Source organism: Protopterus annectens, chromosome 5.part0, assembly GCF_019279795.1.
Source record: "Protopterus annectens isolate FY-2018-M chromosome 5.part0, PAN1.0, whole genome shotgun sequence".
Taxonomy (NCBI): domain Eukaryota; kingdom Metazoa; phylum Chordata; order Ceratodontiformes; family Protopteridae; genus Protopterus; species Protopterus annectens.
In genome coordinates this window covers 173505367-173533020 of record NC_056735.1, presented here as the reverse complement: position 1 = coordinate 173533020, position 27654 = coordinate 173505367, and the positions used below count along the sequence as shown (strand labels likewise).

The 27654-nt window shown below is 42.2% G+C and overlaps 1 protein-coding gene across 1 annotated transcript in view; it reads left to right on the top strand.

The window, feature by feature from the left end:
- Positions 1 to 27654, top strand: part of LOC122802138 (centrosomal protein of 295 kDa-like) — a 700586-nt gene that overhangs the window by 246272 nt on the left and 426660 nt on the right. Inside the window, exon 2 of the mRNA XM_044071819.1 lies at positions 3455 to 3638. Coding sequence (XP_043927754.1) covers positions 3455 to 3638 — 184 coding nt within the window. The remainder of the gene's footprint in view (positions 1 to 3454; positions 3639 to 27654) is intronic.

Sequence of the window (27654 nt, the reverse complement as noted above, 5' to 3'; positions counted from 1 at the left end):
ATTCACACCAACATGGACAATGACAGAGTCATATTTGTACTTGTTCTGGAGTTACCTGAGTGCTTGTGTTATGTGGCGGATCCTGGAAACCCGACAGGCAGCTAACAGTAACCTTCTCCTTATTCAGCCTAGTGAGTGGGACGTCAGTGTGCCTGACTATAGAGTCACCGATTACTAGTATGTTGGGTATGTTATTTTGCCTTAAGGGCTGTGATTGCATGGCACACTGGGTTTGTGAAGTATGTGTTTCATGGTTTGTGTTTGGTGGAGATTGCTTGGATGTTTGCTTTGCAGGTCTCTGTTGCTTTTGCAGATTTTTATTTAGAGCCTCCGAGTATGTTTTCATGTATTTATGTTTATTTATTTACATTTGTTGTCCGGGAGTGTCCGACTGGACGTAGGTCCATTTTCAGCAGAGGCCCGGGGGGGGGGGGGCTCCACAGTTAAAATAAATGGACAGTAGTTACATTGGATTACATAGCGATTAACAATTTAACATAGCAATTACTTACAACATATTTTCAGATGAAGAACATAGTACATCAGTAGACAACTAAAATCTTTATCTGTGAAGTACATAACAGACATTAACAAATGTTAAAATAAGAAGTTCCGGCTGTATAATAAGTACTAGGCTTATGAGCATCTTAGCTTGCTATAATCAAGGTAGTTAGTGGAGTGGAAAGAAAGGTAGTGGTTGGATGGGGTGGGTGATATTAGAGTGGGAGTTGCAAGGGCATAGCCAGCATGTTTTTAGGTGTGCTTCTAGTAAAGTTTTGAAGTGGGTGCATGATGGTATGTTTTATGTGTTGTGTTTTTTTTTTTTTTTTTTTTTTTTTTTTTTTGCCGGTGCTGGTTTAATGGGTCTATGTGAGACCGGTGGTGTGATGCAAGTATTTTCCTTCTCCTCTTGACTGTCTGATCCAGTCTTGGATTGAGAGAGCTTAGCCTCCAGTTTGGCTGTATAATTGCATGTCTCGTATGTATTAGTGTTTGGTGGTAGGAGGAGAGGGTTGTCTGTGTACATGAGGCAGTTGTAACATTGCCTCAATATGCCCAGCTTCACCAGTTGGACTGATGAGTACACCTGAAACTGCCCTTTGGACATGCCTGGATAGGTACAGTGAGCTGTATTACTGGGTGACTGGTAGGGCCGAATAGAGAGCCTTGTCCTTCGGTACAGTACAGGAGGGTCTAGAGCTAGGGTTTTATAAGTGCTTGCTATAAATTTTGAGCAAGTGCCGGGCTGAGAAATGAATGGCTTGAGTGCTTACGTTGAAAGTTTGTCTAGTTCCAAGAGAAAAATTGAAGAGGAGACTTGGTGGAGCCAGGAATAGTTATACCCTAGCTAACCGGCACTGCCTGGCACGCAAAACTGAGCAAATGCGGTATTCATAGCAGGGAAATGAAAGAGATAGAAGTTAGCCCAAAATGGCCAATAAACTACTAATTTCTGGGCTGAAACCACTCCTCCAGGGACAGATAGGCTGCTGAAAGCTCTCCTGTCTCACAGGCGAGCAGAGAAACTTCATTCTATCCAAGTAAGGGATGGGCAAACACAGAGATTTGTAACACACCCCTGAATTCAGCACTATCCTGAAAACTGGACTATACTAGCTTAGAAAGGCGGGAAACAAGTATTTTTGTTTTGCAGAAAATAAAGCAGATATAATCAAAAAAACACTTTAAATTCACAGAAAAGGATACTTATTGTTATATATATCTCAGATCAGAGATGTATTCAATTCCCTTAGTAATAAAGTAGGAGGAAACACAAATATAGTACAAGCAGATGAATAAAGTGCATTTTTACATGTATATAGCTATATATATATATATATATATATATATATATATATATATATATATATATAGATGTAAAACAATAGAAAACGAACAAACTGATTTAAACAAGTTACCCAATTAACCAGAAAAAAAGCTCAAAACTGAGCCCTGTTCCAGCAGTCTTCAATCAGACAAGTTCTAACTGCACACTCATGCTACTAGGGTACAGGGGAGCCTTTTCCAAAACAAAGATGGCCTGTATCAGTGCTCAAGTTATACAAACAAAGCTAGATTCAGAGGCCTGAATCTGGTCTATGCTACAGCAACACGGCGCACCAATTTCAGAAAGAAACAGTTTAAATAAGCAGGCACAATAAGCCTGTGACCAGAAATCCCCAGCTCAGAAGGGCAGAATCCACCCTCTCCTCCCACAAGGGTGCAGACCACAAGCCCTCTTAATGTAGAATAACTGGCCTGAAGCCCAAGTGCTTAAGTCAGAACTAATACACTTTTAGAATAGCAGACACTGGGCCTTCAATCATCAATTCCCAGCTTAGAAGGATATAAGCTGCCTGTCCTGCCACAACAGTGCAGACCACAAGCCTTCTTCATGTAAAACAACCTGTATGGAGCCCAAGTGCTTAAACCAAAAGACTTAGAATAAAAGCTACAATTTAATCAGGCTACTACCAAGCAGTAATAAATGGAGCAGAATAAATAAAATTGAGTACTTTTAAGATAAGCAAAATAAAGTAGGAGGAAACACAAATACAGTAAAAGCAGATGAATAAAGTGCAATTTTTTTAAGTGCAAGGAGAGAGGAAGGAAGAACCTAAGTGGGTTTGCCTTCTCAAATCTTCTCTGTATTAAGTAGAGTGAACGTGAGACTCAGAATATGATGTCACTGTGCTTGGTTAAGTGAGCAAATGAGATGGACCCAGGAGGAGTGTTCTAATACAGACTTGCAGGAGGGGTGGGCAATTCCAGAGCCACCAACACAGAAGACTAAAATACACTACTACAAGTTTCACTTCACTTAACTTCAACTTCTAATGCAGATGATTGTAGCCAAGCAAGTCTCTCAGAAGTTGAGCATAAAATGATTTCTCAAACTTTGTGTCGAAGCCCTATAGGCTATTAAATATCAGATAACAAAGAAGTGAGAAGACCACAAACAGCCCCACTATTCATTGAAACACACAATTAGGAAACAGAAAAAATGAAATACAGTACTTTTAAAACTGCAAGTTTGTACTTAACAGAAACTAAAATACACTATTTCAAGTTTCACTTAACTTCAGCTTCTAATGCAGATGATTGTAGCCAAGCAGGTCTCTCAGAAGTTGAGCATAAAATATAATGACATTTTAATGGCATTTTTAAGTCTTTTTGAATAGTTCATTTTTCCCAATCCTTTGATTTTTTTTTTTTTTTTTTTTTTTGCATGGATGGAGCTAATAAAAAGTAAATGGGCACCTCCACCATTTTGATGGTGTAAGCAGTTTATAATGAATGAAATATGTTCTTTTCTGAGGTCTTGCTAAGCATTCTGCTGAAGATCTACATTATAGTGCATCAAATTGTGTAGTAATGGTGGATCTGTTCTCTTAAATGTATAACATGCAGTGGAGATTGTGCTTTGAGTTCATAAACTGTATTCCATTTCAAGGACAGGAAAAGACTAATGAAGGAGCTCGAGCAGATGCAGCATGTTGACCTGGAGCGGCGAAGACAGATAGTTTCACAGATGCCACCTCAGCTGTTTGAACCTCCGTATAGACGTATGGAAATTAAAGATGACTGGCAGAGAGAGCTGGAATTTGCCTTTGAAGATATGTATACTGGTGAAAAAAGTAAGCACCGTGCATTCTTTTCTCTCTATTGCTTGATTTGAAAGGTGAAAGGAAGCCACACATTGTTATCATGTTGCATGTTTTGGGTATTTATGGGCTGTAACAGTGAAGACTTGCCTTATCTTAGTACTTGGAAATTTGAGAGATTTTTTTCCCTTGTGTTAATGTTGTATGTTTAGTTTTGATCTGTATCTTTGTTTTGTCATGATGGTCTGTAGAGGACAGCTGTACATGTAGTGATGTATCTCATTTCTTTCTGAGATTACAGCCTTAGATTTTTGTTTTACTAGTTTAGATAAGCATGAGCAAAACGTAATGGAATGAAGTTAGAAATATGCACCCCCTTAAGAAGCAGCTACCAAGGCTTAAGCTCCAGTTGGAGGCTGTTCTGCCTTGCTGTTATGTTACTTGCTGTATATTTTCAAGACTTCAGTAAGTCCTGAACATCAGGAATGGTCTGTTTTGGGAAGCACTGTATGTCTTTACTGTTACAGACATCCTTTGTAGTGAGAGTCCCTGGTTCTAAGAACAAGAGAGAAGGAAGGAGTAGCCTCATCCCGTCTGGGGAATATTTTTGTACTTCCCAGTATTATTGTTCTTAATATATCCAGTCTGACCATGAAGATTCCTCTTCACAATAATCTGAACTGTTTCCTAAGCACATTATATTTAATAAGATAATGCAGGAAACAAATTAAATTGGATAACCACAGAGGCAGCTTCTTTCAAAAAAAAAGATATTTTGCAATGTTTGTGTTACCAGAGCCTGTGGGTAGGATTTCTTCTTGCTTTTTAAAATTATAGGGTCTGCAGACATACGACTCCAGTAGCTCTAGTTTATTTTATAATTTAAAACCTGTCCCAGCAGCTTTGATGTGCCATCTACCTTGGATGTGGTTCCTTTATTACTTGGACTCTTTCAGAGAGGAAAGAAGAGGTCACTGGGAAGAAATTTATACATCCAGTGCTTTAGCTGTCAGACCTTTAGGCTTGGTTATACCATAATTCAGTTTTGGAATGTATGCACTCTAACTCCGCTTAAGGTGCTTGATTCTAAAGCCAAGGATGATGATGATCATCTGTTAGATAACATTAAAACTATGATTCTGTTTCATTCCTCCACCCGATCAGACTGTTGTGTACTGAGCTGCTTGTCAGAACCAATCTGTCCTTCTGCTAGTGCTCCTATCTTTCTGCTCCTTCAGAAATGTTCTCCCCTAATTTTGCTGTGCTGCCACTAACCTCAGATCTCATACATAGATATTATATTGTGTAATTAGGTTTTCAGTGTTGTAGTACAGTACTTAATCATTTGTTATGGAAAAGACCTTGAAATGTAGCCTCCAAATCCCAGCTCAGGGCATCTACGATATTTTTGTGGGATGCCTGGGGCTGTTGAACCTGGATGCAGATTGAGCCTTATGTAAGGTTGTTGAGTCTTGATCACTAGAGGAACACTGAAGCAAATTGCTATTGAAAGGCCCCCACCCCCTGACCTGACAACCAGACTTCTGTGGGACAGACCAGAAAAGAAAAAAAAGAAAGCAGTGGAGAAGAGAAAGCCTGGTGAGGCAGGCCCTTCCACAGCCCCAAAAATTCCAAGGCAAGCATGCATTACCAACATCTATGCAAAAAGTCTCTCCCTCCATCGATCTCTGAACCCTTTGTTATTAATGGACAAGTCTAGTACTAGACAGCTCAGTGGGCATTCTTCAGAGGGAGAATTGTTGTACTAGTTCACCTCCAGACTACCTTCTACCTATTCACTTAGGTTTGATGAGTCCTTTTGGAGTACCACTTAAATGAATTGGAAACAGCTGATGAGGGTTTTCTTTAATGTACAGATAGAAATGCGCATCATCCTTCTCTTCTGTTTCAAGGGCTAATTGGATTTACTCATCCACACCTGTATTCACTTCTTCCTGATTCCTGTAGTACCACTGATGGCTTTGGAGCTGAGGCATCGCCCAGAATCTAGCTGTTTGGTGCTGATTTGTATCCTTACTTTAACACTGATGGTTACTCATCCAGTTCACTTGACACCAAGACCTTCAATATGGATAAAATGCTGGGGACATTTGCATGATGTTGAGTCTTTAACTCTGTCCTACACCAGTTTGTTTGGGTCCATTCTTGGTGTCATAATCCTTGGTCTTTGATGCATCTGAAAAATTCCTCACCTCGAGACCATTTGGGTCCTCGGTCTTAGGGCATTCCTCTGTGGTGCTACTTATATCTACTTTGGTTGGGACAAGCACAATTCTGTGATGGGTACCTCTGATGCGGACAGATTTGCAATTGGCTTTTGAAGGTATTGGGAGTCGGATTTGGGACTGGCTTTTGAGGCTGTAAGAGAGTATGATAGCCACGCCATTGAGGCCTCAGATAGGTCTTCCACTGATATAGTTTCCAGCTCCTGTCACACACTTATTGGTCTTTCAGCCTGTTCATCATGAGTCCCAAGGACTTAGCACATAGGATGGCTTTAAGGAAAGCAGTGCGGAGTCAGTCAGAGTCCTAGGAGTGATAGCAATTTCTATAGTCCTATACCCAGGAAAAGGGCATGTAAAAGGAGGCCTGTGGACCCCCTTAAGAAGGAGTTTGTATTGCAGACCAACTTGGATGAGTGAGAGGGCTGCCTGGAATCCTTTCCTGAAGACCATACTTTTGATGACATTCTTATACTGATGAGAGAGAGGGGATCTTGTCCAACTGAGCCGTCCCTCTCACCAGAAGAAGGAGGTGCTCTTTTGAGTCTTACCATTCTGCACCCTCTACCTCTTTGGCGGCCCTTCCTGCTGATCATCTTGTAGATTTAGTCACCAGGAGGGCATGGCAGGAACCAGACACTTCAGAAAACAAAAACACGTAAACCTGACAGTTTTACACCCACCTAAGGATAGGGAGCTGTGGTCCAAAGGCCCTCTGGTGGTCTTTGTCAGCTGTTGCTGGTGGCTCCTGGAACAGATGATGCAGCACTTGTCCATCTACCTAACAGGGAGTTTAGAGCTTTGGACAGAATTTGAAAACTTGCTTATGGCTCTGGTACTTTTTCTTTGAGGGCATTGAATTTCATGACATTCATGCAAATCTTCCAAATAGATTTAGTGGAGCATCAGGCTTTACATTGTGTGGGAAGCATGGTGAGACCACTGAAGCTACTATGCTGACTATCACAAACCTATTTGTGCACCTGTTACATAATGCAGCTGATGGAGCAACTAGAACAATGGACCCAGACATCACTGTAAGACGTCATCCCTGGTCTTGGCGTAGTGACTTTGTGGACAATTGTAAGGCATCTGTTACCAATACCCTTTTTGATAGATCTACCTTGTTTGGACTCAAGGTGAAAGGTTAATGGTGTGTAAGAATAAAGTAAGACCCTGTATGCCATAGGTGTTAGATTTGAGAACCCTTCAAAGATACCCTTAACATAAGTCAAGAGGGACCCAAATCTCTGTAGTTTAGAAAACCTACTTGTGAAATATTTGATTTCTCTTTGGACTGGGAAGTTTTCACTCCACTCATCTGCATGGATTGCAGGGCAAATGGGTAAGAGGTAATATCTAGGTTTTCCACCACCCCCTTTAATGACAGCTGCTGCCAGGTGTTACAAACCACCTGCTAAAAGTGGGAAGAAAAGAAGTTATTGCTTTGGGGGGGGGGGGATTTAGAGATTTTAAACAAACTAGGTAAGGTGCGGAATCTGAAATAGATTCCTTTTAAGTTCCCAAGGAAAAACAATGACTTCAGGCCAATTCTGGACAGAATTCAATCCCTCTGAGGTGCGATCCAATAATCTTTTGCAAAGACGTATTCGGCCAACCTCATTGTTTCTCAGAGTCCTAGTACTGATGACATTTTTTATAGTCATGGTTACTTGTTCATGCTTTTACATAAGAATATTGCAATTTATGCTCAGTGTTCAATGGTCTCAACTTTCAGGTCACTCCTCTGCTCTAGTGCTCATAACCCAGCTTTGCATATTTCATCTCAGATGGTTGTTAATTTCCTCAGCAGTTGCTAGGGGGATTTTCTTTGTGCTTCCATCTCCATCAGCAACAGTTGGCATGGATGCCTCCTCTCTGGGGGGTGAGGGTCATTTTGAGGGGAGAATAGCCCAAGGAACATGGACAGAGGCCAATCTACACATGCTATAGATAGTGGTGATTTTTTTCCTGTTGCAGGAATTTCAGAACCGCCTTACTCCTGGAGTGGTGGTAGTTCAGACACCTCTGTAGTATGGTATATAAACAAGCAGTTAGGAACCAAATCCTACCCCCTTTTCAGACAGGCCATGAGAGTATGGCAATGGGCAGTTTTGCATCACTTTCTAGTCGCAGTGCACATTCTGAGTAAAGCCATCTGTCTGGCAGACAGGCTCAGCAGTTCTATATGTATGCCTCCAGAGTGATCTCAAAATGCTATATTATCTTAATGAATCTTCACCTGTTGGGCCAGCCTTATGACCTTTTTGCATCCCCATTCAACACCAAGTGCAACAGCTACTTCACCTTGATTTTATTTATTTATTTGCAGTTTAACTGGGAAAGTCCATTGGGCCAAGATGAGCCCATTTTCAATGGAGGCCCGGGGAGAAAAGCCCCAGATACATTATTCACAATAACAAAAAGAAACATTTCAAGTAATACACAATGTATATGAACTCAAACAAATTAAACCTTAAACTGAAAATATACGATCAACAGTTTTTTCTTTTTACGTTTATAAAAGTATGAGGAGATGTGTAGAGAAAGTCAGGTATAAAGAGCAGGAGCAGGTCTTGGGTTGAATTTGAGATAGGAAAGGTGAAAGAGGAGATAGGTTGATCCTTCATGACAGACAGTCTTCAAGGGATGCTGTGGTTTCTGTGGTCCCCCAGACTTTTATACACCTTCCTTCCCATTACCTTTATTTATAAATTTCTTCAGAAAGCGTTGTTGTGAAAAGCCATTATTTTCCCCAGACAAATCTTGCTTCCCTTGCTCAGGCCTCACTTAAGGAAGCCCCTATGGCTTCTAGATTCCCATCTGGATTTACTTTTTCACCCCTCCGAACTACCTCAACTGGACTTACAGAACTTCAAGTTAACTGCTTGATCTGATGTCATTTTCATTCTTCCTGAACATATGGGTTACAGATCCGACATCGGATCTGACTCGACCGCATATCTTAGACTTACAAATCCAACTCTTGAGCTCCTCCCTTTACCCATAATGCCTTGTTAATGTACAGTACCTCAAATCTCGTTTGCCACCATCTCTCAAGGATGCGGATCCTCTCAGAAGCTTTTGCCCATTTGTGAGTAGTTTTCTTCAGGATTCTTGTTTGTTTAATCTCTCTTCATCCTCCCTCTTTATATTTTTAGTGTTCAGAGTTTCTGTCAGTAATTTCCTTTACTTCTCTTTTTTTTTTCTACCTTGTCGAGTAGTTTCTCATTGTGTACCAATGTTACCTCCTCTGCTTTCATTTACTTATTTCCTATCCTTTTTTAAGGTAACTGCCTCTACCATTGATGGTAGTTTTTCTTTGCTGTTAAAATATAAAAACGTTTCTCTTAGTCTTTATCTTTCTTTTTCTATAATATGGCCAAGAAGCCCAACAAGATTTAAAAAATGCACTTCCTTTGGGCACAAAATTCCAAACTTTGATGCCCACAGTGAGTGCTTTTATTGTCTAGGAGCAGCCTACCTTAATACTAATAGTATCATCTGTGATGCTTTTAACTCTAGGGCTTTTGCAGATAGGAGGAACAAGTTGGTCATCAAGGGATTGCTACCCTTTTTTTCCTCCTCCAGGGCTTAAACCCCCAGCAAACATTCCAAAGCTCCATTGGAGTCTAGAAATTGATCTCCTCCTAGATCTCCTTAGACTCCCTCTAAATCTACAACTTCAGAAGCCCCTCAAAAAATTCAGAGATCTATGGATCTTAAACCTTCAGATGCAAAAAGGAGAACTTCAGATCCTAAGCCATCAGATTCGATAGTTATATCAATTAAATCTCTGTCTCAGCTGTCGGATCCAAAACCTCAGATCTGATCTCTGGTATTTCAAAGACTCCCAGAACTGTCATCCAAGTTTGTGATTGAGCCTGTTTCTCCTCTGCTCCCTTTCCCCCTTCTCCAAATCACCCTGAGGAAACACTTTAGGCCACATTCCACTGTCTCATTTGTCAGGTCCTACAGAAGCCTCTCAGAGGCGGAAGTGGATAGGATGATGAGCAATGTTCCTCAGAGCTCAGATTCAGATGTGGGATATTCTGTCTCTGTCTTCTGTTTGAGCTGAAAGCCTCCCTTCCACTTCCCATATAGTAATATTTCCTTCTCCGAATCCATCCCATGGTTTCAGAGCCATTGGACGGAAAAGCCCAGAGAGAGAGAATTGGTGTCGGAGCCTAAGAGGGTTAAGTCTTCTCAGACAGTTTCCTTGACTGACTCTGCTTGTATCTTCTCGGTCCAAGATGGTTCTCAAAGCCAAAGCATCGGCATTAGATCCATGAGGTTGGGACCTACTCCGATGTTGTCAAACTGTCCTTGCCCCTCGAAGCGTCAGCGCTAGCTAGCTTGGGCCCGTCTCCCTCCTTGATGCATGGATGGATTTTGGATTTGAGGCGACTGACCACAGCTTCTCCTGGCCCATTTGCCTTCAAGGTGGTGGAGAGGGTTTTCTCTTGTCCAAGAGATCCGATCTCTCACTCCTTTTTGAATCTCTACATGCATTCCCTCAGTGGGTCTGAGCTGTGAGCTCATCAGATATGTTCCACAGTGACACCCAATAACATCTAGTGTCCAGACAGTTCCCTTGGAGGAATTTTCCCCCACTTCGAGCACCTCCCCAGAACATCCTGCTGGGAGGTTTCCATAAGAAAATGTGCAAAAGGAGGCACATAGATTCCCCTTTGGAATCTCTCACTGAGGATACTGACTTTGATGAAGAGGAAGGGTCCCCAGACCTCACCTGATGGTGTCTCAGTTGCAGACATTAATGAGATCCTCAAGCAGAAAGGTGGTTGGTCCTTGGATAATACTTCCTTGGAGGAGTCAGTATTTCTGGTAGTTTTTTGTTGTGGCACATCTATGTCTTGGGTGACTCCCCCAGCTGACAAGTTTTTTTGACAGACTCTTGCTGGGCATGGAAGGAGCTGGACTCTGTCAAACTAGTTCCTGATTGTTCAGACAAGATTTTGGCACCACCAAAAGGCAGACCCAAATGGAGCAAAGGAGTATCTGTTAATGCTATGGTTGTGGTGGCATCCACGAAAAAGTAGCTAGTTACGCAAAGCTCCTGTGTTCAATCCCCCCTTATAGAGACTCGGGGGCATTAAACAGATTTGAAAAGTGCATGTTTGCTTTAGCAACCTTTGTCTTGAGGTTCCTGAATTATTTTGTGCACTTTACAAGACTGCGGAGGGATTTGACCAAGGAGCTTTATAAATCTCTCTGAGTCCATCTCTGTAGAGGACTATAAAAGATGATCTTCACAAGTGGCCACTCTGTTATCTATTTCCAGTGCATCCATGAGGTTGAAATCCCATGCTACGGAGAGAAGGTACCTCATATTCCTCTGGTTCAGGTATACCATACGGAGACGCAACTGGATGTGGTTATGTGACTTTGCTGAGCCTTTCAAGTCTTTCATTAGTGCTCCTTCTGTTGGAATGTCCTTGTTTGGTCCTTCTGTTAACTCATTCACTCCGGAGCAGCTCAGGAAATACTGACTGCTGACTTGCACCATAGGAGAAAAAGTGCAGCCTAAGCTCTTTTTCAGATAATCCATTTGTAATGCCATATAGAAAGCAAATGTTCATAACTCTTTAACCGTAAGAGCTAGACTAAAAAATTAAAAGTGAAAGTTGTTCAGTAGACACTGATCCTTCCAATGTTATAAATGTTAGTGTGTATCCAAATCATCATTAAATATTTGCCAAGGAATGATGATTTTATGTATATTTTTTTACCTTTTTGGTAAAATCACAATGTCTTGGTGAACATACCATGTAGACCCATACAATTTGTAATTTGTTTGTATGAATGTCAGCTTTAAAATGATACATTAGCCATTACTGTGTGATGCTCCTTGACTGAAATATTCACAGAAATATGATTAGCAGATTGAGAAATATAATATTAAACAAAACATAACTCATCGCCTGTAACAGACAGACTACATATCAGTGCCACAAGTTGTGTGGCTCAATGTCAGCTTCAAAATGAAGTATTACTTTGCATGTTAACATGTTCCCTAGCAAAATTATTTACCAAAATATGAAAAAATATCATAATTCTCCATAACCCAAGTCCTAAACAAACTGATATTTGTACATGTGTACAACATACAGACACAGTTCTTTTACTGTGTTGTAAGTACTAATACTGTCTTCAAAATGAGGTCTTACTCAGCATGTTGACATGTTCCCTACCAAAGTTATTTACCAAAATATGAAAAAATATCATAATTTTCATAATCTAAGTCCTACAACTGTGATATCTGCACGTGTACAGCATACGGAGACAGTTGTTTACCATGGTTGTAAGTATTAATACTGTCTTCAAAATTAGGTCTTACTCAGCATGTTGGACATGTTCCCTAGCAAAGTTATTTACCATCATCATCTTCATCTTCTTTCGGCTGTTTCCATTAGGGGTCGCCACAGCGGATCATCTGTTTCCACTTCTTCCTGTCCTCTCCATCTTGCTGTGTCACACCAACCCACCTGCATGTCCTCTCACCACATCCATAAACCTTATCTTAGGCCTTCCTCTTTTTCCTGTTACCTGGTAGCTTCATCCTTAGCATCTTTTTCCCAATATACTCAGCATCCTTCCTCAGCATATGTCCAAACCGACATAATCTTGCCTCTCTGGCTTTGTCTCCAAACCTTCCAACCTGGGCTGAACCTCTAATATGCTTATTCCTAATCCTGTCCACCCTCGTCACACCCAATGCAAATCTTAACATCTTTAACTCTGCCACATCCAGCCGTAACTCCTGCCTTTTTGTCAATGCCACTGTCTCCAACCCATATAACATAGTTGGTCTCACTACTCTCTTGTAGACCTTCCCTTTCACTCTTACTGGTACTCGTCTGTCACAAATCACTCCTGACACTCTTCTCCACCCACTCCATCCTGCCTGTACTCTCTTCTTCACCTCTCTTCTACACTCACCATTACTCTGAACTATTGATCCCAAGTATTTAAACTCATCCACCTTCGCCACCTCAACTCCTTGCATCCTCACCATTCCTCTGTCCTCCCTCTCATTCACACACACATATTCTGTCTTAGTCCTGCTGACCTTCATTCATCTTCTGTCTAGAGCATATCTCTATCTCTCCAGGGTCTCCTCCACCTGTTCCCTACTCTCACTACAGATCACAATGTAATCTGCAAACATCATAGTCCACGAGGACTCTTGTCTGATCTCGTCTGTCAGTCTGTCCATTACCATCGCAAATAAAGCAGTTATTTACCAAAATGTGAAAAAAATATAATTCTCATAACCCAAGTCCTGAACAAACTGTAATATCTGTACATGTGTACAGCATACAGACAGTTTTTTTACCGTCTTGTAAATAATACTTTCTTCAAAATGAGGTACTGCTTGGCTTGTTGACATGGTCCTTAGCAAAGTTATGCTAATATATGAAAAAAATAAGCTCCATTGTGCCTGAGTGAGAGTGCTCTTTAATCTGGAAATCTAGAGCTGATATGAGTATATCGTTTGTACTTTATGTAACTGTTCAGTGCTTCTTAACAGTACTACATTGTTTTTATTTGCTCGACTGAATTATTTACTTATCTTTGTCTGTATTTATATATTTGATGACCTCTGGCTGAATTTTGTTTCCTGGTCTTTGCTTAAATTTGTTTTCTGTTCTAAGACATCGGGCTAAGCACTTTAGCTTGAACTAACTGGTTCCACACTGGGGATCCTTTACAGCTCTCTGGGGCAGTAGGGAGTTTGTAGTGAACTCATTCCAGGGTGGAAACACTGGTCAGACAGCTTTTGTGTTATCGGATTGCCTCAAGGCTTGGCTTTGGAAGGGTCTTTTATCTTGCTGGTATAAAAATATTACTTTTTGTGTGAATTTCTGTTGATCTTGCTAGAAGCTCCAGTGTGCCTGACTGAGAGTGCTCCTTAAACAATCTGGAAATATAGAGCTGATATAAGTATATTTTTGCACTTTATCTAACTGCTTAGTGTTTAACAGTACTGCACTGTTTTTATTGATTTCCTTGACTGAATTATTTACTTATCTGTGTCTGCATTTTAATGACCTCTGGCTGGATTTTGTTTTCTCTCACCCTCCCGCCTAACTTCTGTTGTGTTCTTAAAGTTGGTGGCTTTTGCAGTTGCCTGCCCCTACTGTAAATTTGATCTGGGACACTCCTCCCATCTCATTAGCTAGTTCTGCATAATACAGAGATCATTTGGGAAGGCCAAACCCCTTAGTTCATTTACCTTGAATTATCTTCTCTTCCTCCTCTCTCCTTTCCACTTTGTTGCGTCTTTCGGCTTTTCCTGGTTAGGGGTCGCCACAGCAGAACTCCGGTCCGCTAATGATTGGTAGGTGATTTTTACATGCCGAGTTACCAGCCCTGACGCAAAACCGTCAACGAAGGTACGCCCATTCACGCATGTCTCCACGCAGAAGACGCTCTAGCTGAGAATTGAACTGGACAGCGTCTTACTGTGAGGCGACAATGCTACCGCACCACCATCGCGGGTTCCTTTCCACTTTACTAATGTGTTTTTTTTTTGTTTAGTAAAGTTCCTTTCCACGTTACTTAAAAAAAAAAAAAAAAACACATTATTCAGCTGCTGTTACTGTATTTGTGTTTCCTCCTACTACTCTATTATTTTCATCTTGCTTTTTCTGCTACTTGCTGCTTGCTCTCTAAGGTGTTCAGTTACATCTTTCCTGTTGCTTACTGTTGTTTTTAGCCTGCTTAAATTGTAAGTGTTCTTATAAGCCTCTTAGTTTTGGTTTAAGCACTTAGGCTTTAGGCCTACCCCTTAGCTCTCCTTGGCCTTTCTCCCTCAGATTCTGACAAATATGGCTGGACAGTTTCCTACAGTTTCTTCTGCCAGTCTGGTTGATATTGGCATCCTGAGACAGTGTAGCAACTGCCTCATGTACACAGACAATCATCTACTACCACCATCTAGGAACACAGTTTGTACGAGATGCAGTTACATTAGAAACCTAGAGTCTATGCTCTCTCTTGCACAAGCCAGTGTATCTGACACTTGGAAGGTTGTCAACACAATCACTACACCTCAAACACCATCCACTCCTACACAACACACACCCACATATGCGGAGGTCCTCAACAAAAATGTACCCAAACAAAGGAGATCGAGGCAAAAATGCACTTAATCTCCACTGCCCTCCACACCACATACCAAGCGTAGTCCACAAAACTGTGTCTCACAGCCACTAAGGCTGAACCATAAACCCAGCATATTAGTCGTAGGAGACTCCATTGTGAGACACACAGATGTGCCTCTCACCAGGCTGGATAAGGAGAAAGTCATGGTTAGTTGTCTGTCAGGGGCCAGACTCCATATCACATACGCATACACACTCAAGTCTCTGAACAACATGTACTGTTATGACTCTGTCATAGTCCATATTGGTGTGAATAACTTGAGAAGTACCTTCCTGGACTATATGAAGAGAGGCATGATTGAGCTCGCCTAATGTGAGTCACAGGCATATATGTCCTAAGCCTTAAGCAGCATTCTACCATCACCCAGAATGATGCCTCAATACAAACAGAAAATGATTGACTTTAACAATTGGCATAGTTTCTGGTGTCATTCCAGAGGTATCCAGTACCTGACAGCCTGAGAAAATATGATTGACAGACCACGATGCTTTGCCAGAGATGGCCTGCATCTGTCTCACTTGGACTTCAGGCTTCTGGCAAAAGCTCTTCCCTCCCCCATAATGCCTTTTTTAGGAAAAGTGATGGTTAAAACTACCAACAAAACAATTTCAACAAAACGCAAGTTAAAGGTCCTGCTGCTAAACGGTAGGAGTCTAAACATGAAACTGCACTCATTGTAAGCATTCTTAACCCTGTAAAATGCCGACTTCTGAGCAGTTACAGAAACCTGGTTCAAAGCTGCAGAGAGCACCCCAGCCTTACCCGGTTACTCATCCCGTCATACATTCATAGCCCAAACTGTGGGCATTAAGCCAAAGGAGGTGGAGTTTCAGTATATATTAAAGACGTACACACCTCCAGGGTTGTCAGACAGTATGATGCACAGGAGACACTCCAGGTGCAGTTAACCATTGACAAGACCTGTGTTCAAATCATAGCTAGCTACTGCCCCCCAAATCTGACTTATCCTATCTGGACCTCTTCAAATCTATCAAGATTCAGCCCTTTACCCTGATCCTGGATGACTTTTAACTACCCAAACATAGATTGGAAGAACTACTTGTGCCAGAACACAGATGCCCAGAGATTCCTTGATTTTGTCAGTGCAAATGCCTTGGAACAGCTAGTCGATACACCCACAAGAGGTGATGATATCTTGGACTTGGTGTTAACCAACATGAGTAACCACTGCAGCATCCCTACAATATTTAACCTCCCTGGTAAGATCTGACGATAAAGCAGTCACTTTTGAAGTCACCATCTCCCTGAACTTCCTCTAGCTAGGGTCAAACAAAAAAAACTTCTCCAAAACTGATTACAGCTTCCTGAGGGATGGTATAAACAGCTTCACAACCCCCTCCCCCTCTGTAGGAACTGGCACCAATATCCAAAACTACACCAAAGCACTATATGAGCATTTATACAGATGCATCGAATTAGGAATACCCGACAGGACTAAATCATCCTCTGCAAGGAAGAGTAAACCTGTCTGGTGGACATCTGCAATAAATAAACTCTATAACAAAAGGAAAAAATTGCTGTCCAGGACCAAGAAGGAGCAAGTGTCCAATTGCAAACAATCTCTTCTTAGCCTGAACAAGCAAATAAGAGCACTAGTGAAATCCTACAAAACAAACTTCGAGTCCAAATTGGCCACATCTACGAGAGGCCTTCTTCACAAATGTTTTGCAACCTCAAAGGAAGCACCCAGATCTGTTCAGAACTGGACAATGACACCACATACACAAATGTAAATGTAGCATACTTGCTGGCTGACAGATTCAGCGAAAACTTCACCCCTCTGTTCCCCCCCCCCATCAGTAAATCAGGACATCCCCAGTACCTGCCCTGTTCCCCTTGTATCTAGGGAACAGGTCCTCACTGCTCTCTCAGAGGCAAAAAATGCAGCCTCCACGGGACCCTATAAAATCCCAGGCTGCATCCTACATGAACTCAGGCAGGAACTTGCAGCACCAGTAGACAACCCTGTTCAACCAAAGCCTGAGTACTGGCTTTGTCCCAGTTGAGTGGAAGCGACAGTCACCGTCTTCTCTTTGGACAAAGGTGGAGTGTCTACTGATCTGGGAAATTATAGATCCATCAGCCTAGCTAGCCTTATCTGCAAGGCCATGGAATAGATTGTCTTGGACCTCATTAACAAGGAAATTGGCAACCTCCAAACACTCGATTCCGCGCATTTTAGCTTTGTCAAGGGGAGTTCATGTCTGTTAAATTTGGTCGACTTCTTTGAGACGGTCACCAAAGCCATGTATGAGGGGAAGATGGTGCACACTGCCTTCCTTGACCCTTGCCAAAGCAGTCGACACTATCCCCACTCGGGCATAATAGATAACTCTCTAAACTAGGCATCAATCCGTATGTTACCAGATGGGTAGCAAACTGGCTAACTGATAGAACCCACTGAGTCAAAATAGGGGAAGCCACCTCAGTCTGTAGAACTGTAACAAGTGGCACACCCCAGGGTTCGGTCTTGGGGCCTCTGTTATTTGGGATTTACTTTTCTGAGTTGCAAGCCAAAACCAGTGGGCTATGGCTGACAAGTTTGCAGATGACTGCCAGCTGGACGCTTTCATCATTTCCCCTAGTGCTGTGGACATCCGCCAAGAGGGTTTCACCCAACCAGATTACTGGTGCTAGAAACGTAGCTTCAAGCTTAATACCAAAAAAATGCATCATCATCCCCTTTGGGGAGAGTGACATCCCCACAAATTATCACATTACTAATAATGTCCTAAGCACGCAATCACTTGTGAGAGATGTGGACACCCAGGTTGATAGCAACCTGACTTTTGACCACCATGTTGCTTCCGTTGTATGGAAGGCTTTCTACATGGCCCACCTCATAAGTAAGGGTATCTGATCCAGGGACAAGGAGGTTATAACATCCCTATATTCATCCCTTACAAGGCCCATTATTAAGTACAACACCCCTTTAGGCATGTACCTCGCAAGGCGCATGCAGCAGCTGGAGAAACCACAGAGGTTCCTCACCAGGAGAATCCAGCACCTGAAACATCTACCAGACACAGGCTAAAAGCCCTATCCCTCTACTCAGTTTCATAGAGACTTCTCAGAGGTAACCTCTGTCTGGCATACAAGGCGTTCTCAGACCCAGCCATGATGGGACTGCTGGATATCTGCAAGTCGAGCTCCACTTGAGTAACCCACATGTGCAGCCTCAACCTGGTCTGTGACGTCAGTAGGACTTGTTGGTGGGACAAATGTGTCCCAGAGACTCCCCCATCTGTGGAATAGACTCCCTGTCCACGTCAAGCAGAATACCTCTTTACCCCTTTTTAAGCGCAACCTGGATAACTGGATGGGAAATGGAAAATACACCCCTGGGACTCCACCCGTGTCCCTGCTGGACAGGGGCATCGGGTACAGAGTTGTCTAAACATGGAATAAACTCTTGGCTAGGCTTATAAGCGCCTCAGGGCCAATAGCCTAGTAACTTCCTATGATTCTGTGTAATAAATTTCACAACCTACGTCCTAGACAAACTGTGATATCTGTACATGTGTACAGCATACAGATAGTTCTTTTACTGTCTTAAAATGCGTTTTGCTCCACATGTTAAGTTCCCTAGCAGACTTATACAACCAATATGAAAAATATCAGTGGCACTCAAAGGCTTTTTGAGTGTCCCATACCTGTGCTTGCAATGTGATAAGTTTTAGTAATGTGAATAACAGTGGCACTATTAATGGTCTTACCTGACAAGTGATAACGACTCTGTGTTGTACTGTAACTGCAATTATTGTAAATTAATGTGATACGAATTGCATTTAATTACTGCAAGGTTTTGCATGTTCAGACAAAGGTGATAATTGCTGCATATAACTTGTTGAGCAGACATTTATTACATTCCTGGTGCAGGTGTAATGCAAGAGTGAGTCATTACCATCCATCAGGAAAAGACCAGAGTAATTTAATAAAAGTTGTGTAACACTTACATGTATGTGAATGAGCCCTTCCTGTCACCAAAATTCTACACATGACTGACGGTCAGAAATATTGCCCAAAATATATGGTTGTTCCTTGCCAGAATTAGTGTACAAGTAATAACATTTATCTCACTGAGCCAACCATTGATTCGAATCAGGCACACAAATAAAGTCAGAAATATCTGTTTGATCCATGAAATAAATACTGCAGAAGTAGTGATAACGTTTATCTCACTGAACCATCCCTCTGATCAGAATAAGACACATAAGTGACAAAGGTAGAAATATTAACCAAAATATCTGGTTGGTCAATGCTGCAGCTAGTGTGAAGTCAGTGATGTATCTCACTAAGCGTTTCCTTTCACCCAAACATGTTTTGCCATATCATATGTAACTTATCCACTTTACACACAGATCCCCAGAAAGATCCATCTGCCTGGTATTGCATGACAGTGTTGGAGACTGGTATTTCAAGATGTTGAAATGTAGCTACCATCATTTTATCCTTCAAACTAAACCACTGCCAGCATGCCCACCTCCAGCTAGAAGTCCATGATAAAGATACACTGTTTCAACCGCAACATGGTATATATTAATGCAACAAATTCACCGACCAATCCCCTAAAAGAATCTTTCACTTGTATACCTCCAAACAAAGCATGCTATCTGTTCAACACAAGTAAAAAGTAAATAATAAATAAATAAATAAAGTTACCCTAACTGTTCCCCAGTGCATGCTTCTTACCTGTGTAGATTATTCTAGTCTAAATACTACTATGGTCAAGAGATAAATGCCTCTAGATCATGCACAGCTTGTCTGACCCATGCTGAAAAAGTGCACATGCCCTTCAAGCTTGCGTATATCAATGCTCAAAGATTTTTTTAAAAAAATTATGACAAATGCACACTTGGGTATATTAATGTAACTAAGATTCCCCTTTCTATCTCTGAATTTTCAGACCCTGCCATTTCTGAATTTCAGCTGAAGTTCAGCAAAACTTTGAAGTATACCATAAAGAAACAAATCTTAACAGCAGCATACAGTATAGACAACTGTATTCAGAGTGGCATTAGCAAGGCAGCTGTGGTCTATGGACCAACTCTGCCTTATAAACACAGCATATTGGACTCCGTAATTACCACAGAAGGTTGTAATGTCTTGCGTAGTGACTGCAGCTACAAACAGTAAAGGAGATATGGATTCCTTGCATAACCCTGGTGAGACTCTTAAAGTAAGCTGTAGAAAACATCTGATTAAAAAATTGTTTTGTTGAATCACAGTAGAAAATATGCAGTGAAGATATCTTCAAAAAAGAGTGCAGAGGACCAAGAGTTCTTGGACATATTGGGCAATTTGTGAGAGATGCAGTTACATTAGGAACCTAGAGTCCAAGCTCCCCCCCCCCCCTCAAGCCAGTATATCTGGCACCGAAAAGGCTGTCAACACAATCACTACACCTCAAACACAACCTACACCTACACAACGCACACCCACATATACACAAGTCCTCCACATAAACATACCCAAACAAAGGAGATCTCAGAGGCAAAAACACACACACGATCTCCACACCACATACCACACACCTGTGCCTCACAGCCACTAAGGTTTCACCATAAACCCAACATATTAGTCATAGGAGACTCCGTTGTGAGACACACAGATGTGCCTCTCATGAGGCTGGATAAGGAGAACGTCAGTTAGTTGTCTGTCATGTGCCAGAATCCGCCATATCACATACGCACTCAAGTCTCTCAACAACAGGTACTGTTAGGACTCTGTCATAGTGCATGTTGGCGTGAATGACTTGAGATGTACCTTTGGACTATATGAAGAGAGACATGATTGAGCTCGTTGATTGTGTCCTAAGTAGGTATGTCCCTAGCCTTAAGCAGCATTCTGCCATCACCCAGAATGATGCCACAATACAAACAGAAAATGACTGACTTTAACACTTGGCTTAATTTCTGGTGTCATTCCGGGGGTATCCAGTACCTGACAGCCCGGGAAGATATGAATGACAGACCACGATGCTTTGTGCTTTGCCAGAGATGGCCTGCATCTGTGTCACCTGGGCTTCAGGCTTCTGGCAAAGGCTTTTGCCTCCCCTATAGTGCCCTTTTTTAGGAAAATTGATGAGGTTAAAACTACCAACATAAAAATTTCGACAAAACACAAATTAAAGGTTGTGCTGCTAAACTCTAGGAAACTGCACTCATTGCAGGCATTCCTAAGCCTGGAAAATGCTGACATCCATGCAGTCACAGAAACCTGGTTCAAAGCTGCCCAAACTGTGGGCAGTAAAGCCAAAGGAGGTGGAGTTTCAATATACATTAAAGACATACACACCTCCAGGGTGGTCAAACAGTATGACGCACAGGAGACACTCCAGTTGCAGTTAATCATTGACAAGACCCCTATTCAAATCATAGTTAGCTACCGGCCCCCAAATGTTACTCAAGATGCCCAATCCGCCAATTTGGACCTGTTTGAATCTATCAAGATTCAACCCTTTACCCTGATCCTGGGTGACTTTAACTTCCCAAACATGGATTGGATGAACTACTCATGCCAGAACACAAATGCCCAGAGATTCCTTAATTTTGTCAATGCAAATGCCTTGGAACAGCTAGTTGAGGCCCCCACAAGAGGTGATGATATATTGGACTTGGTATTAACCAACATGAGTAACCACTACAGCATCCGTATAGTATTATCCTCCCTGGGAAGATCCGATCACAAAGTGGTCACTTTTGAAGTCACCATCTCCCCCAATCCCCCTCTAGCTAGGATCAGACATAAAAACCTCTCCAAAGCTGATTACAGCCTCCCGAGGGATGGTATAAACAGCAGTCCCCTCCCCCTCTGTAGGAACTGGCACCAATATCCAAAACTACACCAAAGCACTATATGAGCATTTATAAAGATGTATGGAATCAGGAATACCCGACAGGACTAAATTATCCTCTGCAAGGAAGAGTAAACCTGTCTGGTGGACATCTGCAATAAATAAACTCTATAACAAAAGGAAAAAATCGCTGTCCAAGACCAAGAAGAAGAAGCAGGTGCCCAATTGGAAGCAATGTCTCCTTAGCCTGAACAAGCGAATAAGAGCACTAGTGAAATCCTCCAAAGCAAACTTTGAGTCCAAATTGGCCACCTCTACTGGAGACGATCATAAGCCCTTCTTCATATATGTTCACAACCTCAAAGTAAGCACCCAGATCTGTTCAGAACTGGTGGTCAAGGACACCACATATACAAATGCTGTAGAAATATAGCAAACTTGCTGGCTGACAGATTCAGCGAAAACTTTACCCCTCTGTCCCCATCAGTAAGTCAGTACATCCCCATTACCTGCCCCCTACCTCTTATGTCTAGGGAACAGTTCCTCACTGTACTCTCAAAGGCAAAAAAATACAGCCTCCATGGGACCCGATAACATCCTAGGCTGCATCCTACGTTAACTCAAGCTGGAACTTGCAGCACCATTAGGCTGCCTGAGTACTGGCTTCGTCTCAGCTGAGTGGAGGACAGCCACTGGCATCCCTTTACACAAAGGAGGAGCATCCACCGATCTGGGAAATTATAGACCCAACAGCCTAACTAGCCTGATCTGCAAGGCCATGGAACAGATTATCATGGACCTCATTAACAGGGACATTGCCAACCTCCAAACATGACCCCACACAGTTTGGCTTCGTCGAGAGGAGGTTATGTCTGCTATATTTGGTCAACCTCTTTGAGACAAAAGCCATGGATGAGGGGAAAACAGTGTACACAGTCTACCTTGACCTGGCCAAAGCCTTTGACACCATTTCCCCACTCGTGCATAATAGATAAACTCTTTCAACTAGGCATCAATCCATATGTTACCCGATGGGTAGTAAACTGGCTCACTGATGGAACCCACCTAGTCAAAATAGGGGAAGCCACCTTAAGCAGTAGACCTGTATCGAGTGGCATACCCCAGGGTTCAGTCTTGGGGCCTCTGTTATTTGGGATATACTTTTCTGAGGTGCAGGCCAAAACCAGTGGGCTGTGTCTGACCAAGTTTGCAGAGGACTGCAAGCTGGGTGCTGTCATCAATTCCCCTGTTGATGTGGACATCCTCCAAGGGGATCTCACTCAGACAAATGACTGATGCCAGAAACATGGCCTCAAGCTGAATACCAAAAAATGCATCATCATCATCCCCTTTGGGGAGAGTGATGGCCCCACAAATTATCACATTAATAACATCCCAAGCATGCAATCAGTCGTGAGGGATTTGAGCACCCACGTTGATAGCAACTTGACTTTTGACCACCACGTTGCTTCCGTTGTACGGAAAGCCTTCTACTTGGCCCACCTCATAAGTAAAGGTATCTCATCCAGTGACAAGGAGGTCATAACATCCCTGTATTCTTCCCTTATAAGGCCATTTATTGAGTATAATGCCCCTTTCAGCGTGTACCTCGCAAAGCACATGGAGCAGCTGGAGAGACCACAGAGGTTCCTCACTAGGAGAATCCAGGGCTTCAAACATCTACCATGCACAGGCTAAAAGCCATATCCCTCTACTCAGTTTTATACAGACTCCTCAGAGGTGACCTCTATCTGGCATAGAAGGAAATCATGGACCCCACCTTGATGGGACTGTGGCATATTCGCAAGTTAAGCTGCATTCGAGTAACCCATGCACTGAGCCTCAACCTGGTCTATGACATCAACAAGACTTGTTTGTGGGACAGATTTTTGTCCCAGAGACTCTCCCATCTATGGAATAGACTCCCTCTCCACATCAAGCAGAGTACCTCCTTAGCCCTTTTTAAGCGCAACCTGGATAACTGAATGGGAAATAGAAAATATACCCCTGGGATTCCACCCGTGTCCCTGCTGGACAGGGGCATCGGGTGCTGATTTGTCTAAACATGGGCTAAACTCTTGGCTAGGCATATAAGGGCCTCAAGGCCAATAGCCTAGTAACCTCCTATGATCCAAAGCAGCCCACCCTTACTTAAATGTACTAATTCCACAGTCATACAACTGCAGAGAAAATATTGCACACAAGAAATTACTAACCGTGAGTGCCCAGACTGGTTGGTAAACTTGCATTACTCACTCCCAGTCATATGATATATGGCTGTTATACTGTGACATTATTTTAGTAAGAGGTTTCCCATAATGACTGCTTAGGTGCATCACACAATATGCAATACAAATGATTTTACCCAGCTTTGTTATTGGCTCGGGGAAAAAAAAAATGTCTCAGTATTAACCTCTCACAAACTGCATCAGTGCTGTTTAATAGCACACCCTTCCTCATCACAGCTCTAGGTAAATCAACAGTCAAAAACATAGCTGTAAATATTTAGGAGCTGATCTAGATCTTATTCTAACCTTCAGGTCACACACTGAATAAATCACAGTCGAAGTCAAATTACATGCTCAGTCTTTAACCATTACTCTTCAAGCCAGAAGCGACCTTGCATAAATGTGCATATATTCCACCTAGAATATGCTCTCGCCATCATAACTAGACTCTTCCCAAAACATGCACAGCATCCATACTACAGCCAGCAGTATATGCAGATTATTAATCTCTCACTGAGGCTTGAACATTATTGTCGAACCCTGACCAAAGCTAGTTGTTATTCTATTAGAGTCAGATCTATACTACTGTTCTCAACCTTGACTCGCAAACTAATATGTAACAGTTGCTGTCCTTCTCTCAAAAATAAACTAATGTTAAGAACATCCCCATAATTGTTGATGTCTCAAAATGATGGTACTAGCCTTTGAGATCTTCCTTCATCCAAGCTACCGGAGAAGACATTTCTGCAAACTGGAATCATCTTCCAGCAAACAATTGTAAAGTGACAAATTATAAGCATTTCATTCAAAAAACAAGAACATGTCCTAAAAACAAAAAAAAAAAAAAAAAAAACACCCAGTGCAACTATTACTTGACAGTAGCTGATATTCTTCAAAATGCCTGCTCAGTCAAACTAAAGATTTATTGTCTTCGTGGTAACCTGTTATAACTTTGAAACTGGTGTAACATTTACTGGTTGTAAATATGTATATAAACAAATGCAGAACTCCAAATATATTTTAAAATTCCACTTAACATTAGCATCAGACATGATGTATAGTGTCCTTTATGATCTTCAAAATAGTTTCACTCTTGGCAGACTAACCCTCTTCTGTTGGTTCTGCTGGTTAACAGTAGCGGTTACTGAGTGCACAAAGGATTATGGGGTGTGATTGTTACTGAAGTGCACTAGCGGTTGAAAATGCTGGTGGTATACTTGCAGTTGCGCATGCAGCTGGGTATCACCAAATTTATGCTGAAAATTGTAAGAATCTGATTGCTATGAATGTAACAAGTAGATTCTATAGGTTAAAAAAAAGAGAGAGACTGGAACAGATTGTGGCATCTACCGTATGTGAGATTGTCAGTTGTCATTCCTCAGGCTGCTTTGTGCTGCTAGATTTGTTGACAAATTGTTGATGCCAGCACGAATGATTTACTTTGAAAAACTGCAAAGCTAGACTCCTTGCTGACAAGCAAGTTAACTTGGACCAGACGTTAAAATTAACATAAACTACCATACAAAATCAACTGCAAATAACACTTGCATAAAAATAAACAGATCCTTTATCAATTTGATAAGGGAAAATTAAGTATTTTGCATGGTATGCAATATGACAAAAAAATAGTGTTTCAAATACTCGAGACTGAAAATAGTAAATGTAACCTCTCTGCTGCCAGGGGATCACTCGCTGTTTCACTCTCAGCCTTCACTCTCTCACACACACACACACACACACACACACACACACACACACACACACACACACACACACTCTCTCTCTCTCTCTCTCACACACACACACACACACACACACACACACACACACACACACACACACACACACACACACACACACACACACACACTCTCTCACACACACACACACACACACACACACACACACACACACACACACACACACACACACACACACACACACACACACACACACACACACACACACACAGGCTTGCTGTGATGATAAGAAGATAGAGAGTGCATAGCAAGCTGATTTTCTCTGAAAAATCAAATGTGAACATTGTTACTCCACACTGAACACTAAGTTGAGAAGATAACTGACAAAGTTCAGGTACTTTTTCAACTTGGTTTGCAACAGTGCAGCTAAAATGTGACTAAAGTTACTGGCTCTTGTGGAAGGCACTCTGGTGTAACAGCATAAAATTCCTAGCTCCTCATAAAGCACTCAGATGTAAGCACAAAGGTGCCAAGGGACAGTACTCAGAGTTAATGAGTTAAAGAAATGCTCTCCCTCAGCGAACAGGAAGGAAAGGCCCTGTCAGTTCTAGGGATTTGCTTTTCTTCTTTTCAAAGACCCTTTTACTAGAATCAAAGAAGGAGCGAGAAAATGTTCTGTAAATCACAGGGATATTTTCAGGACTCGTGGGGACAACTCATTAAGAGGCAGAAGAGGGTGTTCAAATAGAAGGTGCCATCCTTGCGGCAGAGGGGGGCTCACAAAACCAGGGTTTCCGGAGACTCCTTTCCAGATAGACCCCTTCAGTGCTCCTGAAGGATTACCTGCCTGCTAACCTGTTGAGGTGGGTGGGGTGCTTGTCTATGCACCCAGATACCTGGCCCTTTATAACAAAAGATTCATGGGTGCTAAAAATAATATCTAGAGATTATTTCATACCATTTTTCCAGATTCCCCCAACCAAAAGAAGGAAATTTCCCAACGTTTTACTCGGTCAGAGAGAAGCTGCAGCTCAAGAGATTCAGAAACTGGTGGACAAAAGTCACCCCGGAGGTCCTGCCAGACCAAAGAGGATTCGGAACTTATTCAAGGTTCTTTTTAGTGCCAAGGAAGACAGGGGACCTGGGACCTATTTTGGATCTAAACAACCTAAACCAATTTGTGAAGAAGTCAAAGTTCCGAATGGTCATTGTTCAGTCCGCCCTGCCCTTTTTGCACAATGACAATTGGATGTGCATAGTCGATCTTCAGGATCTGTACTGTCACAACAAAATGAACAGAGACTCCTGAAGTTTACTGCACTTTCAATTAGGAGCCAGCCACTAATGGTTCACAGCCCTGCTCTTTGGCCTCACCACAGCCCCAGGGTGTTTACCCAAGTGTATGGCAGTAGTAGTAGCAGCTCACCTGAGACTTCTAGGATTCCGAGTGTTTACATATTTAGATGACTGGCTGCTCACCCGCCCCAACCAGGCATTTCCTAGTACAATCCAGGTACTATTTGCTCCAGCTTTGTCAAACATTAGGCATTACAGTAAACATTTCCAAATCCAGATTAGAATTGGTACAGAGACTGGAGTTTATAATGCCCAGTTAAACATGATAAATCAAATTGTTTCTCTACCTGTTCATCATATAGATACAGTCAAGATGTTCATCGTGCATACAGCTGCAGTAATCACAGATGGGTTTTCAGCCGTCAGGCGGTCCCTCGGTCGGCCGAATTCCAAAGTCTTGGTCCGGCGTCGGTTGTCATCGCTTACTCTTCTGATGTCAGGAAGGCCAGAGTATATAAGACACAGCCGACGCCATGTTCTCCAGTCTTTTTTGCCGCGCGGTGCCCGAAGCAGAAG